Source organism: Neodiprion lecontei, chromosome 1 (genome assembly GCF_021901455.1).
Source record: "Neodiprion lecontei isolate iyNeoLeco1 chromosome 1, iyNeoLeco1.1, whole genome shotgun sequence".
Classification (NCBI taxonomy): domain Eukaryota; kingdom Metazoa; phylum Arthropoda; class Insecta; order Hymenoptera; family Diprionidae; genus Neodiprion; species Neodiprion lecontei.
The window spans coordinates 40,056,629-40,078,858 of NC_060260.1; the positions used below are offsets into that span (position 1 = coordinate 40,056,629).

The 22,230-nt window shown below is 38.3% G+C and overlaps 1 protein-coding gene across 9 annotated transcripts; it reads right to left on the bottom strand.

Moving 5' to 3' along the window:
- Positions 1-61: 61 nt before the first annotated feature.
- Positions 62-22,160, bottom strand: LOC107217207 (rho guanine nucleotide exchange factor 28). 9 transcript variants are annotated; one of them, XM_046734534.1, is made up of 20 exons: positions 22,024-22,160; positions 21,365-21,451; positions 14,820-15,137; positions 14,356-14,741; positions 14,062-14,247; positions 13,768-13,949; positions 12,878-13,030; positions 12,523-12,598; positions 12,291-12,429; positions 11,931-12,117; positions 10,577-10,648; positions 9,334-9,393; positions 8,179-8,731; positions 7,732-7,961; positions 7,050-7,327; positions 6,657-6,923; positions 6,230-6,444; positions 5,961-6,140; positions 5,102-5,814; positions 62-5,010 (listed from the first exon to the last, which is right to left on the bottom strand). In XM_046734534.1, the coding sequence occupies exons 2-20, from the start codon at positions 21,402-21,404 to the stop codon at positions 4,722-4,724; spliced, it is 4,524 nt and encodes a 1,507-aa protein (XP_046590490.1). In that variant the 5' UTR covers positions 21,405-21,451; positions 22,024-22,160; the 3' UTR covers positions 62-4,721. The 9 variants fall into 9 exon arrangements, with proteins under 9 accessions (XP_046590490.1, XP_046590502.1, XP_046590494.1 ...); XM_046734546.1 differs by having other exon boundaries at positions 21,365-21,443; positions 22,024-22,152; XM_046734538.1 differs by lacking the exon at positions 22,024-22,160 and adding an exon at positions 21,808-21,985.
- Positions 22,161-22,230: the final 70 nt, after the last annotated feature.

Here is a 22,230-nt window from a genome sequence, read left to right on the forward strand (position 1 = left end):
TTTGCCTGGTTTGCAAAACGCAAAAACTTGGCAATTGAAGAAGCTAATTTCCAACTTTTTCATAATATCAAGAGAAAAATTTCGATCAGCGACGCGAGTTCTATTTTTCTAACCTGAGCGCTAAATAAACCAGTCGTTACTACCTACAAAGAAATAGGGTGCAGTGTGTAAATATTAGTAGCAAGAAGTCATTAAAAAAACAAACAAAGTGTGTGAAGCAAGTAGATCAGTAGACATGGAATAAAAAATTCTTATCCCTTCAGTAATTAATCGGCTTCGTCGAATCGCGATGAAGATTAATAGCTTGAAACATGATGCTGTAAGTGCCATTTTAAGCCAGATATTATAAAGAATAAACACTCTTCATTGAGTTCAGGATTGACAAAAAAAATATAGGCACCCGGGCTGATGGTTGGTACATTATAAATTCGTGTAACGTTACAGTTACATGAAACTATAACATTAAAAGATTCTTATCGACATAAAATAAATACTTGAAATAATTAAACAGCTTGGAAAGTAATCAATTTGTTAAATTTAAGTACAGTATTGATCTCTGTTGAATGTTCAGTACTTTTTAAATATTGATGCCGTGCTGAGTCAAGGTAATTGGAAACTTGTATATAATTAACGAGTTTAAAAAAAGGATAACAAGTACATTGACGGGTACATCACAATATTGACACTTTGATTAGGACTTTATAATTTTCCAATAACAGTGAGTTCTCTTTATAAAGCATGAGAAAAATAATCTGACCCTCGGCTGTAATAGGCTTCGATTTACCATTCATAAAGTATAAGCTCTCGCAACAGTCAATGGTCAATTTTGAACTCTTAAATAGTCGGGAACGTGTGTAGAGAGCAATTCTAGGTTTGGTCAACATAATATCAGTCAGTCACTGTTTTCCAAAGTAGTATGCAAATAGAAACTGTCTAAATGAAGATAATTTGTACGCAAGTTAGATGAAAACGATATATTTTATTTGTCAAGTTCTGGGTGTGAGCCCACTTACACTACTTCATTTATGCCCAAAGATTTCTTTTGCTATTGTCCAGAGAAAATTTTTATTATTAAAGAATCATAAACTGCTGAATGAATGAGAATACCGAGAGTCCAAAAATATATTCCAAGCTGTTCACGAACAAAAAATTGGTTCGCAAACCGCTAAAACATAGTGCCACTTTCTCATATGCTACAAAGAGGACGAAAACGAAAATATGTGTAAAAGTTTGGCTGCTATTGAACAGTGTCAGCGGGTGAAAGGACTGCTCAAATACCAGAGAGTCTTCAATTTTTTACAGATAACTCGAAAGTTGAGTGAAAACAAAATTAAAAAAGAAAACTAAAAAATGTTTGAGAGGTAGTTTCATCTCCGAAGATTGCTTAATAGCGGATTATTTTTCAACACATATTCTTAGTTCTATCGGCAAAATATCAAAAAGTAGGTCCCATATTTCAGGATTATAGTAAAAGCGTTCATTTTGCAGCTTGATGGCAATTAACGACGTTACACCACGGCAAATAAAATAAATATTCGAGCCACCTCGAAGCATACATCTTTTTGACGAAAGTAATTTTAACTATGAATGCCGTCAAATAATTGTAGTTAATACATTGTTAATTCTACGATTATTCTTGAATAAACTGACACGTTTTTTTTCACGTGACGCTCGATTGCAAAAGAAATGTTGAATTTCGCCATCAAACTCTCACCATCTTCGATTACTGTGGCAAATTATTGAATTTCCATACGAAAGTACTAGGTGAGTTGGAAAACGAAATCACCATATTTTAACTTCTGGCATCAATGATCTCGAGACAAATTAACAAGTATCATTATTGAAAAATACAGACTGTTAAGCCAGATACTTTAAAAAGAATTGAACCAGGAATTTGTTTGTTGGTTTCATGAATTCTCACTCCATAAAAAATATTTATTGCACTTTGGTTGCTTTATAAATCAGTGTAAATCAATTGTGAATGCAAACTCTGCGATAGATCTTTCGGCTTAGATATTCTTTATTAACTAAAATGGCTAAGCACCTGTCTCGGTATGCATATAAATTCAGGGTGTTGAGCAAGTTTGAAAACATGCGAATCTTGAAAGTCTCTGAGACTTCGATTTTACAAGAAAAAATCAGAATATTTTATGAAACTGTCTGGACTTGTCGAATTTCGGAAAAAAATCTAATTTACTTGTGCGTTAGTAATCTAGGAAATTGCTTGATTTCTAGAATTTTCCTATTTTTTTCTCCATTTAACCTACTATTCGTTTTGTCAAATCGGTAAATTAGATACTTCATTCATTGTGTTGTTTTATTTTTGTTAGTGTCCATGTTAGACTTCGAACAACAACAAATTCTCAGGCTTTTTTATATTTATGCCTAATTGTTTCACTAATTACAAATACAATTTATATTACTCTACACTATTTAAATTCGCGGAATCTTTTTCACGTAAAATTGGTCTTGTTTTTAGTGACTCTTTACCACCCGTGCATTGTTACTTTTCCTTCTTAGTACCAGATCAGAGTTCAAAGATATAAAGGATGTTTTACGGTAAAAACGTATAATACAACGTGCGTGAATTTTAACTGGTTGAAAGAAGAAAAAAGTTTATTTTACCTGGGCAATGACTATAAAACAGGATTCTTTAACGTGAATGAGGCAAGATTATGATCTATTAAGCCTGAAATTCTGAGGGAATTTAAAATTTCCCAATCACTGAACACCCTGATATTGCATAGCCATTGTCATGATATTAAATGTCATAGTTCTAAACTCAACTACATCGCTACGAGCTAACAATTATTAGTTATATTAACACTCCGTATAAACCTGCATGACCAAAATCATCCAACATTGAAATACACTGTACACTTGCAGTATTCTACACATTGCGCCTGATACAATCATACCTTTACAGTCTATTGTCACCACGATTGATTGAGAAGAGATAGTTGCTAATATTACTTAAGTTTCTTTTTCTTATCCTATCAATAATAATTATCTGATGCAGTGTGACGCCGATCGATCAACAGTCAGTAGCTACAGTCAACATTTCCGTTAACAGCCACTTGATAATATTTAAATCAGGTTGATCGACTGTTTCACATATATTCCAGAAAGATGGTGCCAAAACGTTTCAACGAGTCTCGATTACCTGGAGCAAAATAAATATCGATAAATATGTGGCTCTTCGAAAATTTTCCAAGATTTCGTCACAATATTTACAAATTGGATCCGCTTATTCATTCATCCATCTGTCTGGAATGAATTGATCGAACAACACTTTTATATCACTAACGAAGAATATTCTCTTCGGCAAACAAGCCTGAGAACAGTAACAGGACATAAGTTACCACAAACCGTTTCATCGAACCTTAGTTTCAAATTTGTTTATACAGTAATTTTTTTCTTTTTTTTTTTTTTATAACGAATAGCGAAGGAATGATTCCATTTTCATAACAATAATACTCATCATCGAAAAGTTAGTAAACGAGTGAGAATAATGAAAGAGAAATGAAAGAATGTATGTTTCATTAGTTAGCAAAAAGGGAATGTTTGTTAATGATGGAAGTAGTCATTTACAAAATAAATGCGTAACGTTTGTACGTTGTGTACGCTAATACTTTTTTAAGTTATACATATAGGATATAAAATGCAGCAAGAAAATATATCGAAAAAAGATCCAATTTCACGTTCATTTTTAGTAGACATAACTTTAATAGCTAGAAATTGGCATGCTGCGATCAATTGGCACTCGCGTGATAGTTCTCGGTTTCTGAGTCGTATAAAGAAACAAACGCGGACCAATACGAGGCATAACAAATCTGCCTCTAGAAGTCTTATAATCTATTAAAATATTTAAACGTTACGGTATAAGAATACCTACCATAAGAATATATATAATATGTATATATATATATATATATATATAAGTATTTATGTATATAATCGTAATATGTTTAATGTTCATCTAATACTAGCAAACGACAACAGGTATTTGCTTAAAAGATTCGTCTAAAACCTTGTCTAGAACCGTCAGTCGACATAATAATAAGTATATAACGAACGAAGAGTCAACAAGATTGGCCGATAATTAAAAATTTTTCGACCCATAATACTTTTTTTCTGGAAGAATACAACGATCTGTGGCCGTTCCGTTAGAAAATTGCCACCGTTATTCATTACTTCAAATATCGTTGTCAATATTAAATATTCGATCTATAGTACAGAACATTGTTTTGCCTCCAATTTGTCATCTCACCTAAGTAGGATATTGAGAGCTAAAATTCATTTCAAGTCTGTTGCAATGTATCTGAGAACGATACATTTACGATCTGTATTCCCGTCGTCCCTGCTGGCGCTAATAAAATTCTTTCATTTTATCATCTTTCGTTAACCAACAACCTCTATTAATAACCCGACAGTTTGTGCAATGGATTCTTGGATGAAAAATCCAGAACGGTTTTATAACTTTATTAGTGGGACACCCGTCATACCTGGATTCACCTGGAGAACAATTGGGAAAGGTACGAGGAAAGGGTGTCTCAACTAAAGAGTCAAAATGATTTGACTCTACTTCTTGAGGGTTGTGACTGCCTCTGTTGGCTTCGCGAAGGAGTCGGTGTGCTCGCCGGAATCGTAGGAATGATAGCAGGAGGCGAGGCTGGCGCACGTGGTGGCCGATGATGTTTGCGCCCAAATCTAAAGAGCCGTCAGAAAAATATAACTTCTTCTTCTAGGGGTTGTTCCGTCCTTTGCTGTTGATGTTGTTGCTGTTGTGATTGTTGCGACTGCTGCTGTTGGTTGTGGTGGTGATGATGCGGCTGTTCAGGAGGCGAACGTGTTGCTCGTAATCGAGTCTGCGTGTTGGTGTTAATATTGCTAAAACTATTGCTGCTACTAAGGTCAGGTGATGAAAACGATGAGCTTGTCACGATTGCCGGACTGCTACCAGCTCTTGAGTGACGATCAGGGCTGTTATTGGCAATGATGCTCGAGCTTCTGTCATCAATATTTGTACACATTAAAGCATGAACTGTTAGAAAAGGGCTAACTTTTGTAAAGACAGATTCAAGTTTTGAGCGAGAATTACCTAGAATTATTATTGTTGCTGCCACTGGCCAGCTTCAAAGGCAGCTGTTGCTTGACTGGAGGAAGGCTGCTCTGAACTTTCTGTTGGTTAGTAGCACTGATCAAATTCAATGGTATACGTTTGTTGTCCTGACTTTTCCGCGATGGCAATGTGTCAGTACTTTGGCTTCCATGTGCAGGTGCAGCTCCGGTTGCAGCCGGTGTTACCAGAGAAACACCTTGCCTCTCTAACGCTTCGAGTCGGCGATACAGCTGATCGCGTTGTTGCGTGACATCACGCTGTTCGGCCGTAAGTTGATCCCGTAACCTTGAAAGTTGGGCCCGCTGTTCATCCAGTTCCGTACGCTCTTGTTGAGTTGACGCACGCCACGCCGCCTTTTCACGGCTAAGTTGATCCTGCAGATTGCGTAGCTCTTCCAGTTGCCGATTCGGATTTGGTCGGTTATTGGTCGACTTTCCACTTCCGTCTTTCCAAGCTGCTAGCTGTGCTTGGAGACTGTTGATCGTCGTCATTTGAATCGCGACTATACAAAAGAGCCTATAAACGTAGTGTGACAACTGAACGGCAGCTAATTGTTGATCTCGATTTCCATCGGTCGCAGTGTCTGCTTCTTCATCCTCCTTTCCTTCACCCAATTCACTTAATAAATGACCAATCTTCATGGGCGGAATGACAGAATTCAAAGTTGTGTTGTCGCGCCACGGGGAACGCTCCTGAAATAATAAAATCCCGTTTACCTGAAGAATTTCAAAGTGTCAATTCGACAAGTTTTTCGATTCGATTGTAAAAAAAAGTATTTCATGATGATATCGAAGAACTTTCATGCCATGTGGTAAATAAACCAATATATTTTAATTACCTTATTGTGATCAAACCCAGCAAACGTTTCCGCACGTCTAGGTACACACAGTGCTGGCGGCACATAGGCTTCACTATGCCGTTCACCAGCGGAGCTTAAACTACGTGAAAGTGTTGCACTTCCTGTACTAAATGACAATGAACTGGCAAGTCGCATCGCCTTCTGAACAGCAACAACAGCCTGTAACGTGATTTTTTATTTAGTCATCTTTACAGCTTTCATTATGGAAAAAAATGAACAAATTGATTTAAGCAAAAACATCGTCTTACCTCACTCCAGACTAAACCTATGTCAGCGTGCACAAGTCGTTTGTAATCTGGCACTAATTTACTGCAGTCGGGCAACTCTCTGTCTTCTCGACTCTCTCGTTCGTTGTCACTTTCATTTGTGTTCCACACACCGGTAGCAGATCGAAGTCTCAATTGCAATCCCATCTTTTCTTCGAGTAACGCGGCTTGTTCTACATCTTTTTTTCGCAGTTCATCTACAAGTGGATATAATCAGATCTATGACTGTCTTATTCTTCAACTCAAAGTTATCAAAAAATAACATTTAATTGCGTATCAAGTTCTGTCCACAAATATAGATGAAGACTTCTACTACTATCAGGCGAATTGAATTCTCTTGCTCTATATTTCACTGGTAATATTGTTCTGGTTGAGACAATTATTGGTACGATTTGATGAGTATACATACCGACAATGTCGCGTATATGTGACTGTTTCGCGTCGACAATACGCTGTCTTTCTTCGGCAGATATTGTTGATACAGATGAGGAACGGTTATCCCTATGTTCGTTTTCTCCGTTGTTACCCAGTTCGTCATTTTCGTTCTCTAAATCCTGCGGACATGTTTCAACTGCAGCTCTTATTGCCTGTATCCAGAGCTGTTTGTCCTTGGGTTTTTGCACTTTCAGTTCAAACATTTCCGGATCCGAGGGGTTACTGCTTATCAAATAAATGCCTGAAAGATGAATTACGGTAAACTATATGATTACTAATTTGCGTACCGCGACTGCTTGAATAGGCGAATGATCCCGTAAAGAAAACATTCTTGTACAACCAATAATATAATTGGATTCAAAGATACCTCTGGATTCTTGTCCAGCTTTCTCTCTCACAAGTAGCTTCTGAAGTGAGACAACACCAGCCTTGTTATCTGGTGCAAAGAATGCATATTTCTGATCTCTTGTTTCAGCAAGAAAGAATAATACATCCGATAGAACGACAACAACCACAGGTGCCATTTTGCTACGACCTTGCATCAAGAATGCTGTACCCTCAAATTTGAGGGTACGATTGCTTCCTAGCACATCCGACTTTTTGAACTTCATACCCCGATGCGTGGCGAAAGACTTAGCCTCGATTCTGTCAAATGTAAAAAATAATCTCTATATCAACATGTAGGTAAATGGGTAAGTTAAACAATTGTTTTTCAAATCTAGCCCAAAACTATACACAAAAAGAACACGAGAATTCCGTTCCATATTTTTGATCAAGTGCCTTCTTTAGAAATTTTAAAATATTGTAAAAAATTGGATTTTGCAAATTGCAGTTGAATTCAATAAATTTTCTTCTGAGGCTTTTAGACTCTGAATGTACACTGTCTGTACTAGAACATTACCGCAGAATCACATTATTTGAAATTAAACTTGTAAAGAAAAATATCGATTGAATTGGCCTTGATGAATTGTGGAAAGGTTCAGAGATTTGTTTTTCATGTCTGATAAACTTTATGTATTCATCAAACCGTCAATTAGTTAACACCATACCTGTGATAGATCTCTAGCTTTCGATCAGCTCGCTCCTTGTCGGCAACTTGGGCATCGACATCCCCTAAAATTTGCTTAACAAGAAGCAACGCTTGGCGTAGATCCTCGACTTCATGGGATGCAACCCCTGTCTTGATCAGAGGTTCAACGAGCAACGGGTATTTTGTCAATCGTTGGGTGACGAAGAGAATGCACTCTGGAATGCCTTTCTTCTTCAAGAGAGGATTTGCCTGTCGATAATCCGTTCTGAATTTACTACCATTATTTCGAAGTAAACAAAACTTTGTTTGGAAAGATCTACATGGCCTAGATATTTAAACTTCTAAAGTTAGTAAAAAGTCATGTAATGAAATGAAGAAAAAGAGATTAGGTGATTTCTTTTCGTTTTAAAATCGACAAAAACCGTCAAAGTTAAACTATAGATTAAATGTTTTCAATTTTGCTCACCTGGCAATGCCGTACAAAGCGAACGAATCTGGGCTCGCTGCGATAATAGTATTTGTAGGCATTCACTGCTTCACGGTGACGACTACAAAAATCACCATACGCACTTTTCATTGATGTAGCATTACCCCCTGAAAACTGTTCGATCAAAATGTCCGCTATAGTTGGCACAACAGAGTTGGACTGTTGGCGTCTCCTCAGCTTTAACAGAAACTTTAGATGAATATCTGTAAGATCTCGTAGCCGAGGAAACATTCGTTCGAGATCTGTAGGTGGTAGGCCAAAATGACGCCTAAGGCCATCAGCGAATATTCGCTCCATAGCCAGTAAAACAAGGCAGTGATGTTTCTCTGTCAAGACAAACTCGTATATGTGCTCCTGTCGCTTAACTTCGCGCTCGCAGCTATTTACAAGACCCCTGGCTACATTGCGCCCCACGGCTGCAGTCCATGAATCGGGTTCCTCTTTTCCCAAGCCCAACTCAGGGTCCAGCCCCTCTAAATCACCGACGTTAAACTGATGACTCTCTTCGCCAAATTCGTGTTCTTCCCAGTTACTGGAAATCGAATGAGTCAAATTATTCATGACATGCTTTAAGGTCGTAAGAACAGCGAAGAAGGTGATGAGTACGATTTTTTTGTTAAGTACTTTCCTGTAAATCAATTTCTCATGAAGATTTGAGCGATGAAATATGGCATATATTCATTCGATTTAGTACTTTGAAAAATATTTTTAAGAAAGTTTGAATACATTACATAAAATCGTGGAGATGACCCCTTTCAAACATACTGCAATATATGAATAGCGACGTTACATAAAATCGGATGACAAACAAATATGAGAGCATATGACACAGAAAGGACTAGATCAGAATGAAGCAATAATCTAATACTAGCATTCGATAAGCAGAAAATTCAAGTACTCGTAGCGACTTGTCATGCTGCGGAGTGTGTGGAAAAAGAATATGGTAAAACTTGACTGATGTATCGTTTATCGTTAGACGCCCGCACCTTGAGAGCTTCCTCAATATGTTTTCAAAGATGAAACATGACTGTTGCTTCAAATCTCAACTATGTTTTTGGGAGAAATCACAGACTCAGATATGGAGCAACATGTCATACCAGGTTTTTTGAAGTTTTTTTTTACAACTTAACTTACCTTGGCGCTTCACGATGGTGTCCAGTGCTATCCCCGTCTCTTTCCTCATTGATCGTTTGACTGCAATAAAAAGAGTTAGAGTTCTTTTTGTTAAAAAAAGAAAAAAAAATTAACTCAACTTCGTGTACCAATTCCTTACTTGTCTACAGCGTAGCCGAACAATGATTGGCATGAACCTTTGCAAACCATGGAGACACAGTTGGGTATCTAGTCCTAATTATAAACACCTCAACAGTGTATTTAATTCCGAAGGATTTAAAAAAAATATTGAACCAAAGCAAAACGCAGACATCTAATAAACGGTATTAATACACTACACCATAGCAAATACGATCTATAAATATTATCCCATTTTGCAATTCTGTAATTCTTAGTTTTTTTTCATGTTCTAAATGAAACTTAACATTGAATTCGAAAGTTATTCGGCACTGCATAAATTCCTACACCATAATATGGTTACAGCATTATCTAAGATGGTGTCAAACATTGCAGGTCCAATACTTAAAAATAACAGAGAACACAGTTGACATGATCGGAGCTGGTAGCATCTTGTGGACGTTTTTTTTGTATCGACAAATACTGAAAAGAGACCAAGAGAGAGAGAAAGAACAGACGTGCGTTGCGGATAACCAAACTGATTCGATATGTTCAATTCGTTGCTGCAGTTTTTCAATAATGCTGCTACTGACTACAGTAGATAGGTATATACATAAGATAGATGTGGACAAAAAAGTGATTGAAAACGATGAGCAAATGGAAATGATGGGAGAAGCAAGCGGTTTTAGAAGCAGAAGGCGTTGAGATTCAGTTTTTCAACACTTTGCGATTGGAGTAGGAACAAAAAGTATTTAAACTTTTTCAATGTGCAACAGAGATTTACATATACTTTTCCGTTTCCTTGGATGTTTGGAATGTAAAATATTCATGATACATCCTTTGGAATGTTGTTTAGCTCGCACATATTGGCAACACTTGAGCATTAAATGGGCACCATGATGAAAGATTTTTCGCTTGATCTTACCAACCAAAATAACAATCATGCATAGTGCAAAATCAACAAATCCTTAGATGGGTGAACGTCATCAGGATGATCATTGTCCACAGTGTTGTGAATACGGTACAACAGCAACAAAGACAACCAACGAATAAACAAACGGACGGATGACGGGACGAAGAAACGTGGCGGCGAGTTTGGCAGGTACAGGTGTAGGATTAGGATAGATGTCAGATATCCGAGACTTACTTGACTCCTAGCTTGGTGGCGACTCGCCGCCAAGGACTGTATCCCGTTGCGGTTTTCTTGTTGCTAATCTCCCTTTTATCGTCGATCAATCAGTACCATTAAATTCCAATTGGTTTGTTGCAGTTGCACGGGAAGGAATGCACGGGGGAAGGAAAAAGCACACACTGCATTAGCGCCATTTAAATTCACGCTATCACTCCTCCTCCCTCCCATTTCTTTACCATTTGCATTTAACACCAATATATCTCTAATCTGTTTCTTCTCCGTCTTTTCTCTTTTCCGTAGCTTTCTTGGATGAATAAATATATTAATACCATCGAATCTAACAGCTTGTTCCGATCTTTGTAAGAATAATTGTGCCGCAGTATAATTATGGGACGAACTGGATGAAAACTAATTTGATGGGTAAAACTAGATCCACTAGCAGGTGTTCTTTACTACTAAATCACATGTAGTGTAATGCGTTGATGTGAGTCTAATGTGAAGAATGCAAAGTAAAAATGTTGTAGCTACCATTTTTGTGAAATTTAATTTTCTTAGCTTCCCCTCTGCAACCTGTTGCCAAAAACAATGGGAATACAATGTCTGGGCTCATGAATAGTTATTTTATTATGGCTGTTACAACGTTTTTGTTCTACACTTTTCAATCGCCATGTTATAATTCCGACACGCTCCACAAATAGTTTCCGCTGCTATTTAATTAACAAACACTGAGATATAGACATATATTTAGAACGACCATGAAATCCTCAATCCTGGACCCAGGCATGCCAGATATACTTGCCTTTACCGCAATTGATTAGATCCAAGCGTATTGTAAAGCAAGAACGACTTTTTCAGCATTCCTAAATTGTAAGCGTCATTGCCAACTAAGAGCTACCATTGCTTGGACAATGGACGCAGGTAGTGCGAAATATACAGAAGCTGCAAATAAACTTGCTTTAAATCGGATGTGTAAACTGAGACTCGGTGTGCCAGTTTTAACGCTCAACTTTTATAGTGTTATGGTTAAGATTTTCACAGATTGATAAAAATCCATTGTTTCGCGATGCTTGGCATATATTCACATGCTCCTTCCACAATATGTGTATAAAGGTGAACAAGCGTTGGCCGAGCAAATATATATTTTTTTACGCTTATTTGAAAAAAAAAAAAAGTAACAAAACCTCGAACGCAAATTGGAATTGCGTGTTACTCTGTTCGTGAACGTGATAGCTCAGAATTCATGCCCGCGGAATACTTAAAGCCTGGGATTGTAATGACGTGCGGCCTAATCTGAAGCTGTAAAACCAGAACCAATGCAGCAACTAACGGCGAACCATGGAAAAAATTATTGATTAGTAATTTCACATACCTCCCGCTGTTCGTCGACAAAGGAGGAGGTAATGAAGACGTCGACCCTCTCTTAGCATTGTTGGTCGCTGCTGGAGTGCCAGACACGGACTTGGATCCCGATTTTGATGAATGTTGCTTCTGCTTGACACACTCCAACGTCAGCTGATCCTTGCATCCTTGACTTTGATGAACAGTAGCTCCGCAATCTACAATTTTCCCAGTTCAGAATCCAGAAAAGTATGGAAAATTTTATAGTGAACTTAACTTTTAAAATCATGTATAACAAGCTTCACTTCATAGATAACACTGGAGAGTGATGATTAACAATGAAACTTGTTTAAATCAACTAATGGTTAAACAATTTGATGAAAAAACTGACTTTCACAGTGTAGAGCTGGCTTGTTGGCCACCAGCTGCTTGGTGCAAAAATCACATGTTGCCCCGCTTTGATGACTAGCTGCAGCTACCGTCACCCACTGGTGCTGTTGACTTTGGTTTGCTTTTTTGCCGCTTTTATCCTTCAACAAGATGATTTATAAATATAGCGGAAATTTTTACGATGGCAGTTGTTCTGATTGCATGGCCAATGGTTAAAAAGGAAAAAAACTTACTTTCTTCTTACGAAAGAATAGAGATCCCCGCTTTCGACGTGTCTTCTCAGAATGATTATCGTCGTCCACAACTCCGCTATAATAGAAAAGTAATGTAACCTTTAGTCATAGTTTTGTTTGGAGCAAAGAAAACGTAATTCTGCTATTTTCCAGGATTCGTGTGCATGTGCCATCTCAACTGCTTCCAAAGTGCAAGTAATATAAAAGAGTGAGTTTTTACTCCTATGTTTATGGATCGGGGAATAATTAAATGATATTCTTTACACGGGAATAGCTGCCTACTATGGGAACAGATTTACAATGCCAGCAAATAATAATTAAACTGCAAAATGCCTAACCCGAATAAAATACTTACTCCGTAAGTAGTTCGTCAAAGGAGGCTTGTGCATTGGGTGTACCTTCTCTGGCCAAATCTCCGTGAAACCCGTGGCTTCGTTGTGGAATAAGATCCTCCGTTTCTGTCTCGCTTCCGCTGCCTCTGTCGTGACGTCCCGGGCCATGTAGAATACTATATGCGCGGTTTAACTTTCAAGCACGTAACACAAATGGCAAGACTAAAGAGCTTGGAGCTAAAGTCCACCTCAAATTTTGAAAATTATAGCAACAAATTGTTCTATAATTTCTGCTTTATTGCGGAGACTTTAGCTAAAACTCTGCCAAATGGTGATTTAATGAAACTATGGCAAAGATCTAGCAAAGAGGTTTTTTAAAAATGTGTAGCCATGCATTTTGATATATAAAGTGAAATTTAGAACAAATGTGAGATGCAAAATAAATAAAAAATAGCATTATGAATAAGCAGTCAAGATTTAACTCGTTGAAACCATAATAAAAGTTGAATCATTTTCGTCCTTGCAGCACAGTCCTCGCGCTTGATTTTCAGTAAACAAATTGGGTCAAGATCCAGAATCGAAAGCAATCCAGTAAAGTGTATTATTTAAATTTCAACTGTGTTCGAGTTAGATCAAGAATTTAAATAATTGATGTAGAATTTAAAAAATACATCTACTGTAGAATTTAAAAACATCGTATTCAAGAATATAGCCAAAAACTAAAAGCTAGACTGCAGTCTCCAATGTAAGCCATAGCCGCAGGGGAACCTGATAAATAATTATTCTAATAACGGGAAAAACCACAAGCAAAAGGCAAGTTTAAAAACTTTAAACATGTGCCCATAATTAGAGGGTTGTGGTTGACCTATTTCCTAGCTATCAATGCCTATACCCTGTTTCAGGAATTACTTACGCGGTAAGTAAAGGAGTAGTTCGAGTCCCAGAATCAGTAAGATGCGTGTGGACAGGGGGTGTAACAATTGAGGGTGTTGAAATGGATTTCTGCAGTGGTAGACGAGAGCCAGTAATTCCGGGCATCAGTCCTCCGCTCTCGCCCAGCCTCTCTCTCTTTGCAACGATCTTCTGAAAGTCACCCTAAAAATATCACTAGATGAGTAGATGTTTCCGTTATTTTTCAAGAGTATTCAGTTTCCACAAGATAGAGAATTTCCGTACTTGAATAACATCGTTCATGAAAAAAATATACCTGAATAAGATCTGCTTCGTTGAGTGAATGAGTACTGGCTTGTGATCTAGACGCTTTGCTTCCAGGTACCGTTCCAGTGGGGTGAGGCTTACTATCTAAATCTAAATCTAGTTCACTCTCCAAGCTACTGAGGCTTATGCTCCGCTGACGCTGAAACGAAAAATCGTTCAAGATGTTTGTTTCATCCTGACAGGCAAAACCAGGTAAATTATATGAATTTGTAATGAGAAGAAAAGATAATAATAACGATGATAGCAATAACAGATCATAATAAATCATAATAAAACGACTAACCATCGTTCGGGCTTGTAGATGAAGGTGATGGTCCTGTCCAGAGTGGCGCGAACCCCGTCTTGAATCCTCAAGATCGGTCCAACTTCGTCGTCTGTCGACTCCTTGACTTCCATGGGGCAAGTGACGATTAGATGAGGGAAAATGGGTGGGCGAACTGTTTGCCGAACCGTCGACTAACAAGTCGGGGTCAGAGCTGGTATCTTGATGCTCATGAGTACGGAGAGGGACGGGATTTAGAGGACAAAGCGAGGGACAAGAAGAACTAAGCCTTTGCGTGTGATGACGATGGAGGCGGGAGCGAGCATTGTGACCGGTAGTGGTCAGCGTCAAATCCCGCATTCGCTGAATGCTTTCGTGTATCTCGTGCAGTTGACGAAGGTTGTCATCTGCGAATCATGATTGTACCAACATGGTCAGCTTTCGTTGGCATTTTTCAACCGTATCGCATTCTGCATACAACTCACCAAGAACAGGATAGTGCTTTGCAAATCCTGGAGAATGGGGAGTCACACTAATTATCGGTACCAGTGGCCCCGTAGAGCGCAGCTGTGCACCGATTCCTCCAGGCTGCTGCTTGAGCTGGTCGAGACCCCTGTCCGACATTACAATGACAGAAGACCCGTCCTTCGTATACTCGGACTCTGAGGCACCTCCGTCAAGCGTCAAACCATCCAACTCGTCGTCTGTTCCTCTGGCTACTCGGCTATCGTTGGGATTTGCGGAACTCAGGTAATCCGTTATTACATCCTCGTCGCTGTCCTCTCCGCTGTTCGGACATTCGTCTGGAAAAGATATACAATTGATCCCTCATTTTCAAGTCACAAATTGTTTATCTGGCATCGATAGAATTTCACTAACAGTTTTAAGAATAGTCAGAATTTTTATTTTGTAACTCTTTCGATCTCGTGATTCAAGTTATTCTTGGTAACGATATTTAGAATTATTCGTTTTAAATCTATAGATGTGTTTTTTTCTTTTCTTACACCTGCTACCAGAGTTTATTAATTTTGGAAATTAACGGATCGCTTGATCATAGATCTGAAGATATAATTCTGGTAAATTTTATCAGAATAATCAACCGGGTCTTCGAATTAGTACGATCGGATGAATTTAGTACCTATGAGATATTGCATTGTATCCCAAAGTACATCGTAACAATCAATATAAAGATAGTAACCATAAGAATGAAATCGTCACCTAGCAGCATATGTTATAAATATTCAAGTAAGGTCTAAAATTTTTTATATATTCAAATACTCAATTCCATTTACCGGAAAAATACCGTTAAAAGAACATGGATTTTTTCCATATTCAGTCGATGTTATAAAAAAAAAGGCTGTAGCGAAAAATAACATCATCAATAAATTTCGATATAAGGCTCTAACTGTACTTGCGATTTCATAGATTTCGTCGGTCATTTTAAAACAATGTTTTCTCATCATCTCTCCTAAATTCGCCACAGCATCTTCATGATTATGATCGAAGGGATTTCGTCACTTCTTGGGTGAGACAATGGTCGTCATCATCAAGTTACAGACAGGTACATTGATACGTTGTAAATAGGTATGTAAGTAAGGACAATACCTAGTACCCCTACTTTCTGTACTCCACGATGTAGGAAAACTGATAACGAGGAGAAACGGAGAACAATAGGAACAAATCCCATCTCTCTCTCTCTCTCTCCCTCCTTGCCAGAACCCTCCTTGCGACGTTTCGTGGTCGAAAGTCAAAGAGACGGCAATCTGAACGCATACTATACATGCCGCATAATAATGGCATGCAGATTGAATAGGAACCAGGTCAAATAATTTTCTGTACAAAGACGAGAGAGAGAGATACAGAGAAAGAAAGAGAGAGAGAATCAATCAATCGGCCCCAGGCGATAAATCAGGAAAAGTTTCGACGCTACCGTTGCATTTTCTGTGCCCGCACGGAGAGTAATGCCATATACTACTGTATCATCGTTCCTTCTCGCCTGATGTACCAAGACAAAATTTCATTATTTTTCTTTTTCGTATATTCATGTATGCACATTGTCGAGCACGTGACCCGCCGTGTGAAGCATTCTAAGATTTCGCTATAAGATTATTATCACCTGGGGATAAAAATGTGATTACAAATAACTGGTGAAATATTGTTTCGTCGATCACAGTTACGCGAAACTGAAATAATTTCTCGCACATCACCTCCCAAGGGAATTGGAAAATTAAAAATTTATGAATCGTTCTATTATATGAGATATAAAAGGGTGGAACGGCTTGCCATACACGATCCATGCTGCGGATATATGATTCCGAACTCATTTTTGAACAATAACGCAGATCCGCCGAAGGCTACGAATCGGGAGAGAAAGACTCAAGGGTTCTGACTATTTAAGATAAGGCGAAATATTTCGTACGAAGATCCTTGATTCGTCGTTAACAATTTAGAGGGTCTCAACTACTCTCTTGCCGCCGTAAGTCTCGCGTTGAGAGGAAATATACGTTTAAAGAGTGTTTCCTGGGCTGCATTGCAACACTTCTGTATTACACATGCAGATACGTTATGAAAATACTCATATACGCTGCATGCCATATGATTAAACACTACATATTCATAGTATTTATACCTGTCTTGTAAAGCTTCAGGAAACATTGAGTCGCGTTGAAAACCCTCTTCAATTTCCACTGTCTTTTGGCGAACATATTAAATCGAGAATCTCGTTTCCAAACAGAATCGATTTACCAAAATATCGATTAGAATTCCGTTCAGCATATTCAACGTTATAGGTAAATATAGACACGATAAATTACGTCATAAAGGCTTTGTCGTAATAATACGAAACGAATATTTGTTGTATTAATGCCACGGCAAAGATTCGTCACGGAAATATGGAACTTTCGGTTGGAAACAGCTAGTTTACGCTTAAAAGCGAAAAATCATCGGGCCAAGGAAGAATGAATAATATAATATTTGGATATTTTCAGGTGATCAGCAACCAATGCGACAGAAAATCTGTAATACACATTTTTAAACTCCACGTCAGTCGTTAAAATTAACGTCTTATCGAACGCGCGCGAGGATACAGAAGCATCAACAGAAAGGGAGGTTTTCTGGCAAGGTCACTACTTCCCGAAAAACAATCAGATTGGTTTAAATTTCTGTAATAATATGTATACTGATGGAAATGATAACTCCGGTCGCGTTCAATATCCGTGCTCACGCGAAGCGAGGGAAATCGTGCACTGTGTGTAAATGCCCCGAGAGACGACAGAAGACGTAAAAAGTCCGATCAGGAATTACGAAGCCCTTCTAACGTTCACGTTAAGAATAATCGGTAAAACATAACAATTACTTATACATAAGCATATATGTGCAAACGAACATTCCTCCTCTCATCCCGACTTGTCGAATTAACACTGATCGCAGAATCGACATTGTTGCGATCTTCCGTCTTCATCACTCCAGGCATGATTTTTATCTATCTATCGTACCTGAATGAAGATGAAGTTGGTAACGTTGTTGTAACAATCCAGGTTTAGAGAGAAAAAAAATCGTTGTTTCGCAATTATAGGAATGTCTGACGATACGGTAAATTATAATAAAGAAAAATATATTCATGTTTTGAAAACTCAACTACCTCAATTACTATAAAATTGCAAAACAGTGGTTTTCCCCCCCACGTTTCGTTACGTTAAGGTTACTAACTTCAGGGTCTTGCATCTGACTATATATTTGAGAAAGCAAGGAAGGAAGTAAGGAAGAGGGTAAACAAGGGGAAAGAATGAAATATCAGAGGAAATCAAATCTGCCGAATTGAGATTTGTCAATTATATACAGTAAGGCGAAGGTACGGACGCACCGGCATTGGTGGATACTGTGAAGAAGGCGGAACAACTCGCTGAGGGTAATGCCGGGTACGTGGATTCTTCACCTCACCATCATCGCTTTTTTCCTCGACACGTTTCCCGGCAATCGGCTACGAGAGGGTGGAAAACGCGGCAAGTTATTTCCGAGTTAAACGAGACGACCGAGGACGACCAGCCCGATCCACCGCCAGCCAACCTCCACCGACCCAATACCGAATGACTGACTGACTGTTGCTTTTCCCGTAACTCGCCAGCGGGAATTGATCCGCGAGCTCGAGCAGCCCCCGCGAGCCCCGTACGAACGACCCCACCTTTTATCTACCTCCCCTCAACAACCCCTCCGAGCAGCATCTGCGTATGTATAATATCGTCGTGATACGCGCCGCGATACGCATGCCGGCATTCCGCTCGTGTATGTACACGGAATACGTACCACCTGATACCTGCAATCTCGACATTCATCGTACTGAAGTTAGTCGCGTTATCGTCGTGACGATTCGTGCTGAGGAAAAACCGTTATTTCGGGATTTTGGAATTGTCTGAGATTCGGTAAACCGTATATCAACGAAACAAAACACACTCACATTTCGAAATCTTAGTTCTTTCGAAATCATTGTAAAAAGAAAATAGTGTTTTTTTCTCCCAATGTTTGGTCACGGTAACGTTGCTAACTTCACCTCGTCAATATTCGACAATCAAGTCCGAAATTTTTCATGAGGATGAAGTTAGCAACGTTTCTGTAACGATGCATCTTTAGGAATAAACGAAATGTATTTTAATTTTGAAAAGCCATATACTTGAAAGTTGTTTTTAATTGTCCAATAATGATGATTTTTTAGCCTCAGGTTTCGTGATCTTAACGTTACTAAATTCAGCCTGACAATTTTTCTTCGTCTACAATATTACTCGCAGACTTCTGTTTATCAATCTACAGAGAGTTCAGAGGTAGTTCTGTACATCGTCAATTGGCAGGGTAATATACGCAGTTTTACTTGTTATTACAGGGTAAATTCGATCTAGTAGAATTATACCACCACGTATAGTGGATGTATAGGCAAACGGTGTTCATCTCTGTAATTTTTCGCTGATTGGGGTGAAAATACAATCGCAAACGGTGCACAACAGCAATATTACAGATTTTCTCTCTCCGCGTATAATCGTGTATGCTTTTCTTATCTCATATCATCCTTAATTCGCATGCTCATCCGAACGGATAAAGGTGAGTGGGGGATCAGATCTGCACTGTCAGGAAAACGGAGTTGGTGATACAGAATTAGCAGTAAACCGTGTGTATGTAGGTATCCATGTAGTGTATGTATTATATACACATATATATATATATTTGTGTATGTCGTAATTGGATTCTTCTGCAGTTCAGGGCGTCTATTATAAGCGATATTTTTCGAAAGTGATCTATTACCGCAAATTTAACGAAATTGCGCGTATCAGAGTTTTAATACGTTCTGTAAGTTTGTTCATTTGTTGAACGAAATCCAGCCGTATGCTGCGACGAAAAGTCGGGCTGCTTTCCATTTATGGTTTTGTCAATACACAAGATTCGCACTATTCGAGGATACCACGAAAGATGGACAGGAAAGTCGGTGGGTTGAATAATTTTGAACGCGATAAAATTTTTGCTTTCAAAAAATTTTCATTATTTCGTATTCTGTGAGGACACTGCACGACGTTCTGTGTGATCATTCAATTGATACACGTGTGAATTTCAACCTTCAAATGCGTAACTTAATTACACCTTGTAAAATCAAAACAGTGTAATGATAAGACTTTTGCGCACAATTATACCTAAGTAGACGTCATACAAGTGAACATCGGCAACGAGAAATTATTTCGAACATTCATTAGAATCTTTGTATTTTAAGATAAAAATGCAAAATGGCGTTTCGGACCATAGAAACTACAGTACACTACAACGAACAATAACATTTACCCATGTAGAATGCATTTTCCGAAGACATCGTGCAGTAGCCACTTGATTGATACAGAAAACCCGTGTAATGGATCAAACACCAAACGCTACGGTTTCAACAAAAGAGCATTGAGAAAATTGTAATCTTAACCACAGGGTGTTTACCACCAACCAATCTGGGGTATAAGAATCTAATACACGTGACCTGATAGGAAACAACGGAAACAACCAACATTTTCTTACATTACTATGTAACCACATGATAATATGGTGTCGTCGACTTCAGTGAAGGCCGGGTAGACCAAAGCAACGAGATTAAATCTTCTGCGGTGTAACGTGCGGAAGCTAGAGATTGTAATTACTTGGAAAATAGATCATTTTATGCCGGATCCGACATAAAATGGACGATTTTTTCGCAGGATATACCTACATATGTAGAGAGAGATATTAGAGGTGAAATACGAATTTGTCCTCAAAATCGATGCTGCAGCGGTTGCTGCAACGTTCGCGTAATTTTAGAACGACCGATTTCCATGTGATATAATTCATTCATTAGTGTGAAACTTGTGACAATTAATGTTATTCTTCCAGTGCAAAATGGTGCTAAAACCTTATTTGCTGATTTTCATAGGAATGAAATTTTTTTTTTACCAAAACTAGTGATCGTATAAACTATAACACAAAACGCAGCAGTGCTCATTTTCTGATACCCAGTATTACCTGCATTTTCACGTATATTTATACGCAGACTAGTCTTTGGGTTTGAGAAGTCGAATTAAATCCTGATACAGACTCAATGCGTATGATGTGCAAGATGATTCATTGACAAAATACTTTCTCTAGTCGTATTTGTATTCAAGGTTGCGGTCAAATGGCCATCAATCTGACTAAGGTAAAGATTGAATACAGAGATGTGTAAACAATCGAAACGGTTTGACTTGTCAATTATTCTGCAGGAATCCATTTACTCAAATTTTTTACTTATTGTAGTTGAAGGAAAAGGTTTACTGTGTACTCTCAGAATCTGATTTGGTGCTAACCACATTGCATGAGTCAATAAACAGGTTTATTTTTTTCCAAGAAAAGTGACAAACGAGCTAGTGTAGCTGGCAGATTGACTTTTTCCATATTGTAATCGCTCGATTAATAAATTGCAATAGAATTACAACGAAGACAAAAGAAATTCAAAATAGCTGGTATCATTAGAAACAACTATTCGATAGAAATAACTCACCTGAGGAGAAAGGAGCTAGATTTTCGGGACGTTTATCCATCTCTATGCCCTCCACTCACGGATTGGGAGGTGTGTAAAGCTTATGATCTGGAACAAATTGTTCCTATAATAGTTTAACAGTTGAAGTATGCATTGATAATCGTCTCCAGAGACAGAACTGAGAAATGATCATTCTAATTGACTAATATTTCTGAATTTCCACCACAGCTTCAAATATTTCAGTATTACAGCTGTGTAGCAAATTTTTGCTCAATGTTCGAGTTAGATTACCGGAGACAAAAAGCTGCTTCAATTAGTCGATTGTTTCAACATTTATATCAGCTTTTATAAAAGAATAAAGGCAGATTAATAGATATTATGCATTGCGGCATAATAAAAGGTTTGTACGTTTTGTAAAAGGAAAGTTCTTCGTGTTGTTAAATTGTAAAGCAGAGTTCACTAACCGAAGTTATAATTCTATGCTCGCTGAGAACAATACGTGGACATAAATTATTTGGGAAAGTTGATAAAGAAGCAACGGACGATGGCAGACGGCCGTGCGCCGTCTTGTTGCCAGGGAAAGCAGTGTATTGACAAGGGGAATTGCTGCTTTCTCACAATCGTTGTTCTACCGTTTTTCACCACTTGTGCTACGGTCAGTGCAACACTCCGATACATACCAAGCGTAAATTGGAACGTGGAGGTCCATTTGAGTAAAAATTTATTCCGTATTTTGAGTAAATAAACACAACGTCTTGACAGGACTCTTTGACAACACAAAAATTATCACGGCGCGCCGCCGGCCATTTTCTATTCCTGGCTCTGGTGCCGCCTCACTACGATTTGGAAGGGAGACGAATGCCGCGTTATGTCCAATTCGAATTGTC

Excerpts from the sequence above, each read along its gene's own strand:
- LOC107217207 (XM_046734514.1), bottom strand. The coding sequence starts at position 17,039 with ATGTTCGCCAAAAGACAGTGGAAATTGAAGAGGGTTTTCAACGCGACT. Across the intron at positions 12,430-12,522 it reads TATTCTTTCGTAAGAAGAAA|GATAAAAGCGGCAAAAAAGC; the intron begins GTAAGTTTTTTT and ends ATCTTGTTGAAG. Across the intron at positions 7,962-8,178 it reads GCTTTGTACGGCATTGCCAG|GCAAATCCTCTCTTGAAGAA; the intron begins GTGAGCAAAATT and ends GATTATCGACAG.